The 14,249-nt window shown below is 47.8% G+C and overlaps 1 protein-coding gene across 2 annotated transcripts in view; it reads left to right on the top strand.

The window, feature by feature from the left end:
* The window catches only part of TRAPPC9 (trafficking protein particle complex subunit 9), a 1,110,831-nt gene that overhangs the window by 60,007 nt on the left and 1,036,575 nt on the right, over positions 1-14,249 (top strand). For both annotated transcript variants that reach the window (XM_063921220.1, XM_063921221.1), the window contains exons 5-7: positions 1,928-1,954; positions 4,644-4,765; positions 12,622-12,747. In XM_063921220.1, coding sequence (XP_063777290.1) covers positions 1,928-1,954; positions 4,644-4,765; positions 12,622-12,747 — 275 coding nt within the window. The remainder of the gene's footprint in view (positions 1-1,927; positions 1,955-4,643; positions 4,766-12,621; positions 12,748-14,249) is intronic.

Below are 14,249 nucleotides of genomic sequence, written 5' to 3' on the forward strand. Positions count from 1 at the left end.
AAAAAAAAATATATACACTGCTCAAAAAAATAAAGGGAACGCTAAAATAACACAGCCTAGATCTGAATGAATGAAATATTCTTATTAAATACTTTGGCCCTCATTCCGAGTTGATCGGTCGCAAGGCGATTTTAGCAGAGTTACACACGCTAAGCCGCCGCCTACTGGGAGTGAATCTTAGCTTCTTAAAATTGCGACCGATGTATTCGCAATATTGCGATTACTAACTACTTAGCAGTTTCAGAGTAGCTCCAGACTTACTCTGCCTGTGCGATCATTTCAGTGCTTGTCGTTCCTGGTTGACGTCACAAACACACCCAGCGTTCGCCCAGGCACTCCCACCGTTTCTCCGGCCACTCCTGCGTTTTTTCCGGAAACGGTAGCGTTTTCAGCCACACGCCCCTGAAACGCCGTGTTTCCGCCCAGTAACACCCATTTCCTGTCAATCACATTACGATCGCCGGAGCGAAGAAAAAGCCGTGAGTAAAAATACTTTCATCATAGTAAAGTTACTTGGCGCAGTCGCAGTGCGAACATTGCGCATGCGTACTAAGCGGATTTTCACTGCGATGCGATGAAAAATACCGAGCGAACAACTCGGAATGAGGGCCTTTGTTCTTTACATAGTTGAATGTGCTGACAACAAAATCACATAAAAATTATCAATGGAAATCAAATTATTAACCCATGGAGGTCTGGATTTGGACTAACACTCAAAATGAAAGTGGAAAAACACACTACAAGCTGATCCAACTTTGATGTAATGTCCTTAAAACAAGTCAAAATGAGGCTCAGTAGTGTGTGTGGCCTCCACGTGCCTGTATGACCTCCCTACAAAGCCTGGGCATGCTCCTGATGAGGTGGCGGATGGTCTCCTGAGGGATCTCCTCCCAGACCTGGACTAAAGCATCCGCCAACTCCTGGACAGTCTGTGGTGCAACGTGGCGTTGGTGGATGGAGCGAGACATGATGTCCCAGATGTGCTCAATTGAATTCAGGTCTGGGGAACGGGCGGGCCAGTCCATAGCATCAATGCCTTCGTCTTGCAGGAACTGCTGACACACTCCAGCCACATGAGGTCTAGCATTGTCTTGCATTAGGAGGAACCCAGGGCCAACCGCTATGCTATTTATTCTCCATCCAGGGGTGTCGTGGACACCCCAAGAGGGAGAATAGTTGTCGGTATGCCGGCTGTTGAGATTCCGGCGTCAGTATGGTGAGCGCCGGGATTCTAACAGCCTGGATATCAAATGCCTCCCGTTATGTTGTGTACTAGTGTATTGTGTATGTGTGAGCTTAGGATGACACCCAGGCCCCTCCTAACCTCTGGAATCATCTCCATCGCTCCATTACCCTGTCATCCCATCTCCCAGCCTGAACATATTCCCTAATACTCACTTCTAGCTCACCACCCCTCCTCCTACCCCTGCCAGCCCTGGGCTGTTTGGCGTGATTGGAGGCTAGGTGTATGGGGACACGCCTCTAGATTATAAATTGTTATGAGCAGAGCCCTCTATATGGTAAATGCACACTATAATTATGTATCTTTGTTAATTTATACACTGTCTATATTAGTCGGTACCTATGTATCTTTTTCCTTTTCCCCCATAGATAGTGCTACGGAACCCTTGATGCATCTTATCCTATATAATAAAAAACGAGTGCTGCTCCTCACCTCTATGGGGGCGATTCAAGCGTTTTTTTCTCTCGCACCTGCAGCCACTAGATGGCGCCTGATTGTTCAATTGTTGCTCTGTTCGGACGCGCACAGCCGCCGGTGCTGACCTTACTGTTAGGTTGTTCCGTCATGTTGACGGGCTGGTAACTAGTGAATAATAGCGGTCTAATCCTGAATATAGGTGTGATTACTGTATGTGGCCGCCATTCTGATGTTCTGTTCTCTCTCTCTTGTTCTTCATGTGATCAGGAGCGCAGGAAGTCCTTATTGACCCAGGTCAGTACCCAGAAGGTGCAGTATGGTGAATGGGGATGTGTGGTCTCCTAATCAGGGTGACAAATGGTTCTGTGAGATTGTTAATCTTGCTGTAAATTAATGGCAGTTCCTGGTGCCCACGGATAAGTTCTATATTTATTGCTTCTAACTTGTTACTAAATGCGCAACCTGAAATGTATTTTTTTTATTTTTATGATGTTCATGTTATATTCTTAATAGGTTTTGGCCCCTGTGGGAAGTGCTGTGGTTCACTATGTATCTTCAAGAGCCTTGCTCAGCATTTCCCTTACCTTGTGATGTATCTGCCTTTCATCACACAATACGCTATATACACCCCCATCAGCTAATGGCAATAACGTAGAGATCTATTGCTGCATCTCCCACAGGCTGAGCTATACACATCCCCATCATCTAACTGCAATAACACAGCCGCCTATTGCTGCATCTGCCACAGGCTGAGCTATACACATCCTCATCATCTAATGGCAATAACACAGCCGCCTATTGCTGCATCTGCCACAGGCTGAGCTATACACATCCTCATCATCTAACTGCAATAACACAGCCACCTATTGCTGCATCTGCTACAGGCTGAGCTACACACATCCTCATCATCTAATGGCAATAACACAGCCGCCTATTGCTGCATCTGCCACAGGCTGAGCTATACACATCCTCATCATCTAATGGCAATAACACAGCCGCCTATTGCTGCATCTCCCACAGGCTGAGCTATACACATCCCCATCATCTAACGGCAATAACACAGCCTCCTATTGCTGCATCTCCCACAGGCTGAGCTATACACATCCCCATCATCTAATGGCAATAACACAGCCGCCTATTGCTGCATCTGCCACAGGCTGAGCTATACACATCCTCATCATCATCTAATGGCAATAACACAGCCGCCTATTGCTGCATCTGCCACAGGCTGAGCTATACACATCCCCATCATCTAACGGCAATAACACAGCCACCTATTGCTGCATCTCCCACAGGCTGAGCTAAATACATCCCCATCATCTAATGGCAATAACACAGCCACCTATTGCTGCATCTGCCACAGGCTGAGCTATACACATCCTCATCATCTAATGGCAATAACACAGCCGCCTATTGCTGCATCTGCCACAGGCTGAGCTATACACATCCCCATCATCTAACTGCAATAACACAGCCGCCTATTGCTGCATCTGCCACAGGCTGAGCTATACACATATCAATCATCTAACGGCAATAACACAGCCGCGTATTGCTGCATCTGCCACAGGCTGAGCTATACACATATCAATCATCTAACGGCAATAACACAGCTGCCTATTGCTGCATCTGCCACAGGCTGAACTATACACATCCCCATCATCTAACGGCAATAACACCTCCGCCTATTGCTACACCTGCGCACAGTGAGCTATACACATCCCCATCATCTAACGGCAATAACACAGCCACCTATTGCTGCATCTGCCACAGGCTGAGCTATACACATCCCCATCATCTAACGGCAATAACACAGCCACCTATTGCTGCATCTGCCACAGGCTGAGCTATACACATCCCCATCATCTAACGGCAATAACACCTCCGCCTATTGCTACACCTGCGCACAGTGAGCTATACACATCCCCATCATCTAACGGCAATAACACAGCCTCCTATTGCTGCATCTGCCACAGGCTGAGCTATACACATCCTCATCATCTAACGGCAATAACACAGCCACCTATTTCTGCATCTGCCACAGGCTGAGCTATACACATCCTCATCATCTAATGGCAATAACACAGCCGCCTATTGCTGCATCTGCCACAGGCTGAGCTATACACATCCCCATCATCTAACTGCAATAACACAGCCGCCTATTGCTGCATCTGCCACAGGCTGAGCTATACACATATCAATCATCTAACGGCAATAACACAGCCGCATATTGCTGCATCTGCCACAGGCTGAGCTATACACATATCAATCATCTAACGGCAATAACACAGCTGCCTATTGCTGCATCTGCCACAGGCTGAACTATACACATCCCCATCATCTAATGGCAATAACACAGCCACCTATTGCTGCATCTGCCACAGGCTGAGCTATACACATCCCCATCATCTAACGGCAATAACACCTCCGCCTATTGCTACACCTGCGCACAGTGAGCTATACACATCCCCATCATATAACGGCAATAACACAGCCTCCTATTGCTGCATCTGCCACAGGCTGAGCTATACACATCCTCATCATCTAACGGCAATAACACAGCCACCTATTTCTGCATCTGCCACAGGCTGAGCTATACACATCCCCATCATCTAACGGCAATAACACAGCCACCTATTGCTGCACCTGCACACACTGAGCTATACACATCCCCATCATCTAGCTCAGGCCTGGCCACCCTGTGGCTCTCCAGCTGTTGTGAAACTACACATCCCAGCATGCCCTGCCACAGTTTTGCTATTAGGGAAAGTTAAAACTATGGCAGGGCATGCTGGGAAGTGTAGTTTCACAACAGCTGGAGAGACACAGGTTGGCCAGGTCTGATCTAGCTAATAACACAGCAGCCTAGATGTTATATAACCTCAGTTCTCGATTCTGCCTTATAACTTTTCTATTACGAAATTATAATATCTGTGATATTGGGTGTCCTTATTTAAGGCAAATAAAAAATGTTTACTCTGAATAGGCGCCCTCTCCACCAACGGGATTAATTTAGACGCCAGCACGGAGATTGGACGCGCCAAGAACTGCCTGAGCCCAGACGATGTTATAGAGAAGTACAAAGAGGCCATCTCTTATTATGGGAAGGTATGGTACTTGCAGGACACTATGCTCCAAGTTTATGCTCTTAGAGCAGCCACTTAGTATTTTTGCACTCAGTGGTGCACGCAGGGGGGGGTCCTGAGTACCTAGAAACCCACCATGATGGGCCAAATTTTTTTTTCTAGAGACTGAGACAGCTGTGCAGTTGCGGAGGTCATATCTGCGGGAACACTTTTATTCTCTGAGTTCTGGCATAGTACTGTTCCCAATGGCTAACAATCTAGCAGATCATTTTGAGACGTCTGGTTGATATTGGTCACTAGATTATGCAAATTGACTCCTATGTTCGTATCTCCTTGTTTATGATTTCACAGACCTGAGTTCGAAGTCTCTTAGAGATTTACAGCGTTAATTATGCTGATACATTCCCAGGCGTTTGTGATAAATGTTAAGCGAGTCTTTTCCTCTTAGTATAATTAATGCTTTATCCCCTGTGGTGAAACATTCGCAGTTCATGTCCTATGACTGACCTCACACACACATCACTAGCGACACGCCTGACCTCCTTGTCAGAGAGCGCAGTGAGTGTTACCCGTCCGACCTACTGTATGTCCGCCTGACGCTTGTGCTGTGATTCAGGTTTACAGCTGCTACAGAGGGAGAAGCGTCATCTGCGTCTTAGTGCTTAGAATTAGACAGATCCTTATTTATTTTTCTCTAACGTCCTAGTGGATGCTGGGGACTCCGTCAGGACCATGGGGAATAGCGGGCTCCGCAGGAGACAGGGCACATCTAAAAAAGCTTTTAGGTCACATGGTGTGTACTGGCTCCTCCCCCTATGACCCTCCTCCAAGCCTCAGTTAGGTTTTTGTGCCCGTCCGAGAAGGGTGCAATCTAGGTGGCTCTCTTAAAGAGCTGTTTAGAAAAGTTTTTTTTTTAGGTTTCATTCAGTGATTCCTGCTGGCAACAGGATCACTGCAACGAGGGACTTAGGGGAGAGATCTCCAACTCACCTGCGTGCAGGATGGATTGGGATCTTAGGCTACTGGACACTGAGCTCCAGAGGGAGTCGGAACACAGGTCAGCCTGGGGTTCGTCCCGGAGCCGCGCCGCCGATCCCCCTTACAGACGCTGAAGAAGACGGCAGAACGGAGGTCCGGAAACAGGCGGCAGAAGACTTCACAGTCTTCATGAAGGTAGCGCACAGCACTGCAGCTGTGCGCCATTGTTGTCACACGGCTCACTGACCTAGTCACGGAGGGTGCAGGGCGCTGCTGGGGGCGCCCTGGGCAGCAATATAAGTACCTTATTGGCAAAATAAATACATCACATATAGCCATTAAGGCTATATGTATGTATTTTAACCCAGGCCAGTTCTTAAAAACCGGGAGAAAAAGCCCGCCGAAAAGGGGGCGGAGCTTATTCTCCTCAGCACACAGCGCCATTTTCCCTCACAGAAAGGCTGAGGGGAAGGCTCCCATGCTCTCCCCTGCACTGCACTACAGAAACAGGGTTAAAACAGAGAGGGGGGGCACTGATTTGGCGATATAAATATATATTAAATGCTATAAGGGAGGAACACTTTTATAAAGGTTGTCCCTGTATAATTATAGCATTTTGGTGTGTGCTGGCAAACTCTCCCTCTGTCTCCCCAAAGGGCTAGTGGGTCCTGTCCTCTATCAGAGCATTCCCTGTGTGTGTGCTGTATGTCGGTACGTGTGTGTCGACATGTATGAGGAAAATGTTGGTGAGGAGGCGGAGCAAATTGCCTGTAATGGTGATGTCACTCTCTAGGGAGTCGACACCGGAATGGATGGCTTACTTGTGGAAGTACGTGATCATGTCAACACGCTGCGAGCCGGTTGACGACATGAGACGACCGGCAAACAAATTAGTACCTGTCCAGGCGTCTCAGACACCGTCAGGGGCTTGTAAAAACGCCCATTTACCTCACGGACACTGACTCCAGTGTCGACGGTGAAGAAACAAACGTATTTTCCTTTAGAGCCACACGTTACATGTTAAGGGCATGAAGGAGGTGTTACATATTTCTGATACTACAAGTACCACAAATAAGGGTATTTTGTAGGGTGTGAATAAACTACTTGTAGTTTTGCCTGAATCAGATAAATTAAATGAAGTGTGTGATGATACGTGGGGTTCCTCCGATAGAAAGTTATGGGCGGTATACCCTTTCCCGCCAGAAGTAAGGGCGAGTTGGGAAACACACCTTAGGGTGGATAAGGCGCTCACACGCTTATAAAAACAAGTGGCGTTACCGTCTCCAGATACGGCCGCCCTCAAGGAGCCAGCTGATAGGAAGCTGAAAAATAGCCTAAGAAGTATATACACACATACTGGTGTTATACTACGACCAGCAATCGCCTCAGACTGGATGTGCAGCGCTGAGGGGGCTTGGTCGGATTTCCTGACTGAAAATTTTGATACCCTTGACAGGGACAAGATTTTATTGTCTATAGAGCATTTTAAGGATGCATTTCTATATATGCGTGATGCGCAGAGGGATATTTGCATTCTGGCATCAAGAGTAAATGTGATGTCCATATCTGCCAGACGAAGACACGACAGTGGTCAGGTGAGGCAGATTCCAGACGGCACATGGAAGTATTGCCGTATAAAGGGGCGGTCCATCGGACCTGGTGGCCATGGCAACAGCTGAAAAATCCACCTTTTGTTCCCCGAGTCACATCTCAGCAGAAAAGGACACAGTCTTTTCAGTCTCAGTCCTTTCGTCCCCATACGGGCAGGCGGGCAAAGGCCAGTCATATCTGCCCAGGGGTAGAGGAACGGGAAGAAGACTGCAGCAAGCAGCCCATTCCCAGGAACAGAAGCCCTTCACAGCTTCTGCCAAGTCCGCAGCATGACGCTGGGGCAGTACAAGCGGACTCAGGTGCGGTAGGGGGTCATCTCAAGAGTTTCAGCACGCAGTGGGCTCACTCGCAAGGGGACTCCTGGATCCTACATGTAGTATCCCAGGTGTACATTGGAAATTCGAGACGTCTCCTCCTCACAAGTTCCGGAAGTCTGTTTTACCAACGTCTACCTCCGACAGGGAGGCAGTATTGGAAACAATTCACAGGCTGTATTCCCAGCAGGTGATAATCAAAGTACCCCTCCTACAACAAGGGAGGGGGTATTATTCCACACTATATTGTGGTACTGAAGCCAAACGGCTCGGTGAGATCTGAAATATTTGAACACTTACATACAAGCGTTCAAATCAAGATGGAGTCACTCAGAGCAGTGATAGCGAACCAGGAAGAAGGGGACGAGATGGTGTCACTGGATATCAGGGACATTTACCTACATGTCCAAATTTGCCCTTCTCACCAAGGGTACTTCAGGTTCGTGGTACAGAACTGTCACTATCAGTTCAGACGCTGCCGTTTGGATTGTCCACGGCGCCCCGGGTCTTTACCAAGGTAATGGCCGAAATGATGATTCTTCTTAAAAGAAACTTGGACGCTTTCCTGATAAGGGCAAGGTCCAGAGAACAGTTGGAGGTCGGAGTAGCACTATCTTTAATAGTTCTACGACAGCACGAGTGGATTCTAAATATTCCAAAATCGTAGCTTTTCCGAGGACACGTCTACTGTTCCTAGGGATGATTCTGGACACAGTCCAGAAAAAGGTGTTTCTCCCAGAGGAGAAAGCCAGGGAGTTATCCGAGCTAATCGGGATCCTCCTAAAACCAGGAAAAGTGTCAGTGCATCATTGCACAAGAGTCCTGGTAAAAATGGTGGCTTATTACGAAGCAATTCCATTCGGCAGATTTCACGCAAGAACTCTTCAGTGGGATCTGCTGGACAAATGGTCCGGATCGCATCTTCAGATGCATCAGCGGATAACCCTATATCCAAGGACAAGGGTGTCTCTCCTGTGGTGATTACAGAGTGCTCATCTTCTAGAGGGCCACAGATTCAGCATTCAGGATTGGATGCTGGTGACCACGGAGGCCAGCCTGAGAGGCTGGGGAGCAGTCACACAGGGAAAAAATTTCCAGGAAAGTGTGATCAAGTCTGGAGAATTCTCTCCACATAGATGGAGCTAAGAGCAAAATTATAAGGCTCTAAACTTAGCAAGACCTCTGCTTCAAGGTCAGCCGGTATTGATCCAGTGGGATAACATCACGGCAGTCGCCCACGTAAACAGAAAGGGCGACACAAGAAGCTGGAGGGCAGTGAAAAAACTGCAAGGATTTTTCGCTAGGCGGAAAATCATGTGATAGCACTGTCAGCAGTGTTCTCTCCGGGAGTGGACGACTGGGAAGCAGACTTCCTCAGCAGGCATGACCTCCACCTGGGAGAGTGGGAACTTCATAGGGAAGTTTTTCCGCATGATTGTGAGCCATTGGCAAAGACCAAAGGTGGAAATGATGGCGTCCCGCCCGAACAAAAAACGGGACAGGTATTGCGCCAGGTCATGAGACCTTCAGGCGATAGCTGTGGATGTCCTGGTAACACCGTGGGTGTAACAGTCGGTGTATGTGTTCCCTCCTCTGCTTCTCATAACCAAGGTATTGAGAATTATAAGACATAGAGGAGTATGAACTATACTCGTGACTCCGGATTGGCCAAGAGGGACTTGGTACCCGGAACTTCAAGAGATGCTCACAGAGGACTAAGGGCCTGGGGAGCTAAGAAGGGACTTGCTTCAGCAGGTACCATGTCTATTCCAAGACTTACCGCGGCTGCGTTTGACGGCATGGCGGTTGAATGCCGGATCCTGAAGGAAAAAGGCATTCCATAAGAGGTCATACCTACCCTGGTCAAAGCCAGGAAGGAGGTGACCGCACAACGTCATCACCACATGTGGTGAAAATATGTTGCGTGGGTGAGGCCAGGAAGGCCCCACGAAGAAAATTCAACTAGGTCGAATTCTACACTTCCTGAAAACAGGAGTGTTTTGAGCCTAAAATTGGGGTTCTTTAAGGTTTTAAGTTTCGGCCCTGTAGAATTTCTTCCGAAAAGAATTGACTTCAGTTCCTGAAGTCCAGATTGTCAAGGGAGTATTGCATATACACCCCTTTTTGTGCCTCTAGTGGCACCGTGGGATCTCAACATAGTGTTGGGATTCCTTAAAATCATATTGGTTTGAACCGCTCAAATCTGTGGATTTGAAATATATCACATGGAAAGTGAACATGCTGTTGACCAATATCTCACATGGACAGTGACCATGCTGTTGGTCCTGGCCTCGGCCAGGCGATTGTCAGAATGGGCGGCTTTGTCTTACAAAAGCCCATATTTAAATTTCCATTCGGACAGGGCAGAACTGGGACTCGTCTCCAGTTTTCTTCCTAAGGGGGTGTCAGGTTTTTCACCTGAAACAACCTATTATGGTGCCTGCGGCTTCTAGGGACTTGGAGGACTCCAGGTTAATAGACGTTGTCAGGACCCTAAAAAAATATATATATATATATATATATATATATATAGTTAGGACGGCTGGAGTCAGAAAGTCTGACTTGCTGTTTATATTGTATGCACCCAACAAGATGGGTGCTCCTGCGTCTAAACAGACGATTGCACGTTGGATCTGTAGCACAATCCAACTTGCACATTCTGTGGCAGGCGTGCCACAGCCTAAATCTGTAAAGGCCCACTCCACTAGGAAAGTGGGCGCATCTTGGGCGGCTGCCCGAGGGGTCTCGGCATTACAACTTTGCCGAGCAGCTACGTGGTCAGGGGAGAACACGTTTGTAAAATTTTACAAATTTGATACTCTGGCTAAGGAGGACCTGGAGTTCTCTCATTCGGTGCTGCAGAGTCATCCGCACTCTCCCGCCCGTTTGGGAGCTTTGGTATAATCCCCATGGTCCTGACGGAGTCCCCAGCATCCACTAGGACGTTAGAGAAAATAAGAATTTACTTACCGATAATTCTATTTCTCGTAGTCCGTAGTGGATGCTGGGCGCCCATCCCAAGTGTGGATTGTCTGCAATGCTTGTACATAGTTATTGTTACAAAAATCGGGTTATTCTTGTTGTGAGCCATCTTTTCAGAGGCTACTTCGTTTTGTTATCATACTGTTAACTGGGTTCAGATCACAAGTTGTACAGTGTGATTGGTGTGGCTGGTATGAGTCTTACCCGGGATTCAAGATCCTTCCTTATTGTGTACGCTCGTCCGGGCACAGTACCTAACTGAGGCTTGGAGGAGGGTCATAGGGGGAGGAGCCAGTACACACCATGTGACCTAAAAGCTTTTTTAGATGTGCCCTGTCTCCTGCGGAGCCCGCTATTCCCCATGGTCCTGACGGAGTCCCCAGCATCCACTACGGACTACGAGAAATAGAATTATCGGTAAGTAAATTCTTATTTTAATCTGAACTGAATCAAAATGTCCCGGAGTGAGGTCAGCTCCGCCTGTGAAAGTTACAGTATGTCTGTATTTCTAAAAATTACTGTAGCTGAAGCTTTGTGAAATTAATGTTAACGACCACCTTTGGGGGTGCGAAGATTTACATAAACATATCTCCCCCCGCCTCCGGTAACAGTGGAGGTGACCTGTACTAAGGGGTGCATGGCGATGATGGGGTTGGTGTGCCTAACTAGTCGTAGCGAAAGGGGAACAGTTCTAGCTTTGCGCTCTGATTATGGTGACGTACATAGGGCACTTTTTCCCACCATTTTTCTTTTCTTGTAATGCGAGACGCCGGGAGGCCTACGCACTGTTCATTATTAATGGCCGCTAGCTCCGTGTATCGGCAACAATAATGGTTATTATTAGCGACAAGCAGCCCGGATTCTTTCTTTCCCCAAGGTTCAGCTCTGGAAACAAGGGATACCCTCATTTTCCTAGAATGCTCAGATCTCGCGTGTTTTGAATCACATGCACATTATGCGCCATCCAAAGCCTGTGCGATCCGAGCTTTCTGGAAAGGAAAACTCTGCTTCGTTTTCGGATCTGAGCTCGGTGGGAAGAACAGAATCCAAACCGCTCGTCTCCCAGTGCTGTTATATGTGTATAATCTACGTGTTAGAGCCAGGAGAACATTTCCTGGAGTTTTGGGAACATGCTGTCATGGCTGTAGTTACACCCTGGATGTATAAGCAAGTTTAGGGGGTGTACATAGAAATGTTTCACGGAATCATGGCTGGGGTGAGGGTCACTTCAATTCATTGTGATGTAACACTGGGCATCGCTGCAACGGCTGCGCTCGGTTCCGTCACTTGCGGTATCTTGAACCGCGCAGGGTAACATGCGCACCTCTGTGGGGTGTGGGGCACCCTTGCTATATTTCTGGCCGCTATGTGCCGCTCCAGAACGGGCCATCGTGCTAAACTGAATCACCCCCATAGAAAGATCTGTAGTAAGCTTAGCTGCTGTGACCGCCGTGAGCCCCCTGCTGCGCTAGAATACGCCGTATGTGATAATGCAGCATATAGTACCCATCTCCACTATACAGATGGGTCCACGGTTATCTTGACTAGTTTTCTGCGCCTAGGCACAGCATGACTTATTAGCATAAACCACTCATCTATTGTTCTCAGCTGCAATACAATACAGAGAACAATACAGCAGGGGATTAAGTCATTACGGCAGGGGATTAAGTTCGACTGGCCAGTCTCAGTTAATCCTATTAAAGGTCAAGATAAATGTGGACCCATCTGTACGTCACAGCGCAGTAACCCCTCAGTGTCACTTTTTTGTAATTTTCTTCCATTAATTAGAAAAATTAAAATAAAATCGTATTTAGTATGTGAATGGGGCTATGTCCGAAAGTGGCAAAGTCGTTGAAACGAGTTAACTTTGGGAATTTGTATAAAATGCAGGAGAGTTTCTAATCCGCTCTGTTGGAGTTGAATGGATTTTTATAGTTACTGCTCTAGTCATTGGTTCTCCTGCCCACTAATAATAATATCTATTTATCTGCAGTCCAAGGCGGCCGGGGTGATCGAGCTGGAGGCCTGCGTGAAAGCGGTGCGGGTTCTGGCCATACAGAAGAAGAGCATGGAGGCCTCGGAGTTCCTGCAGAGCGTGGTCTACATAAACCTGCGCCAGGTCAGCCTGCGTTCTCTCTCGTACGATCACTTACTGTTGGTGCTTCGCTGACTGGGCTAAGACTGAAAGGAGCCTCTTGTAAGAAAACGCCGGGAAATGTTACTCATTCTAGGTCATACACGTCGCACAGCTTGGTGACCAAGCACCGGTTGTGGTTAGAATTGGTAGCACAATGTTACACGGGCCGTGCACGGTATTACAGTCTGATACTTTGCTGGTGTGGTGTAAGAACATGTGGCCTAATTCAGACCTGATCGCAACAGCAACATTTTTCTCTAATGGGCAAAACAATGTACACTGCAGGTGGGGCAGATGTAACATGTGCAGAGAGAGTTAGATTTGGGTGGGGTGTGTTCCAACTGAAATCTAAATTGCAGTGTAAAAATAAAGCAGCCAGTATTTACCCTGCACAGAAACCATATAACCCACCCAAATCTAACGCTCTGTTACATCTACCCCACCTGCACTGCACATGGTTTTGCTCAAGACTTTGCTTTCGCGATCAGGTCTGAATTAGGCCCATAGGCTGCAGCTGAAAAAGACTTGTGGGAAGTGATTCAGATCCGATCGCTGCTGTGCGTTTTCGCTCAGCGGGCGATCAGGTAGTAACTGCGCATGTGTATACACCGCAATGCGCACGCGCGTCAGACAGCAACAAAGGGGATCGCTGGTCAGTGACGGGATGGTAAGAAAAATCAGAGGAGGTCGTTTGTGGTTGGTAACTGACCATTTACTGGGAGTGTCCGGAACAACGCAGGCGTTCCGAAGCGTTTTCATGGAGGGTGTGTGACGTCATCTCCGGCCCCGATCAACCTGATGTGATCGAACTATAGGAGTAAGTCCTGGGCTGCACAAAGTGGATTTTAGCAGCTCGGCATACACATAGGATCGCACACTTGCACGGCAAAAATGCACTCCACTTGGAGGCGGCGACTATCTGAACGCAGGACAGCAAAATTAGCAGCCAAGAGATCAGATCAGAATCACCCCCGTGGTTTATTGTTCCATTGTTATTCTCTGAGAACATGGGCCCTCATTCCGAGTTGTTCGCTCGCTAGCTGCTTTTAGCAGCATTGCACACGCTAGGCCGCCGCCCTCTGGGAGTGAATCTTCGCTTAGCAGAATAGCGAACGAAAGATTAGCAGAATTGCAAATAGAAATTTCTTAGCAGTTTCTGAGTAGCTTGAGACTTACTCCTACACTGCGATCAGTTCAGTCCTTTTCGTTCCTGGTTTGACGTCACAAACACACCCAGCGTTCGCCCAACCACTCCTCCGTTTCTCCAGACACTTTTTCCCTGAAACGCCTGCGTTTTTCCGCACACTCCCAGAAAACGGTCAGTTTCCGCCCAGAAACACCCATTTCCTGTCAATCACACTACGATCAGCAGAACGATGAAAAAACCTTGTTAGGCCGTGAGTAAAATACCAAACTTTTGTGCAAATTTACTTGGCGCAGGCGCACTGCGTACATTGCACTAGCGCAGTTTGCGACTAATCGCT

This window comes from Pseudophryne corroboree, chromosome 5 (genome assembly GCF_028390025.1).
Source record: "Pseudophryne corroboree isolate aPseCor3 chromosome 5, aPseCor3.hap2, whole genome shotgun sequence".
Lineage (NCBI taxonomy): Eukaryota > Metazoa > Chordata > Amphibia > Anura > Myobatrachidae > Pseudophryne > Pseudophryne corroboree.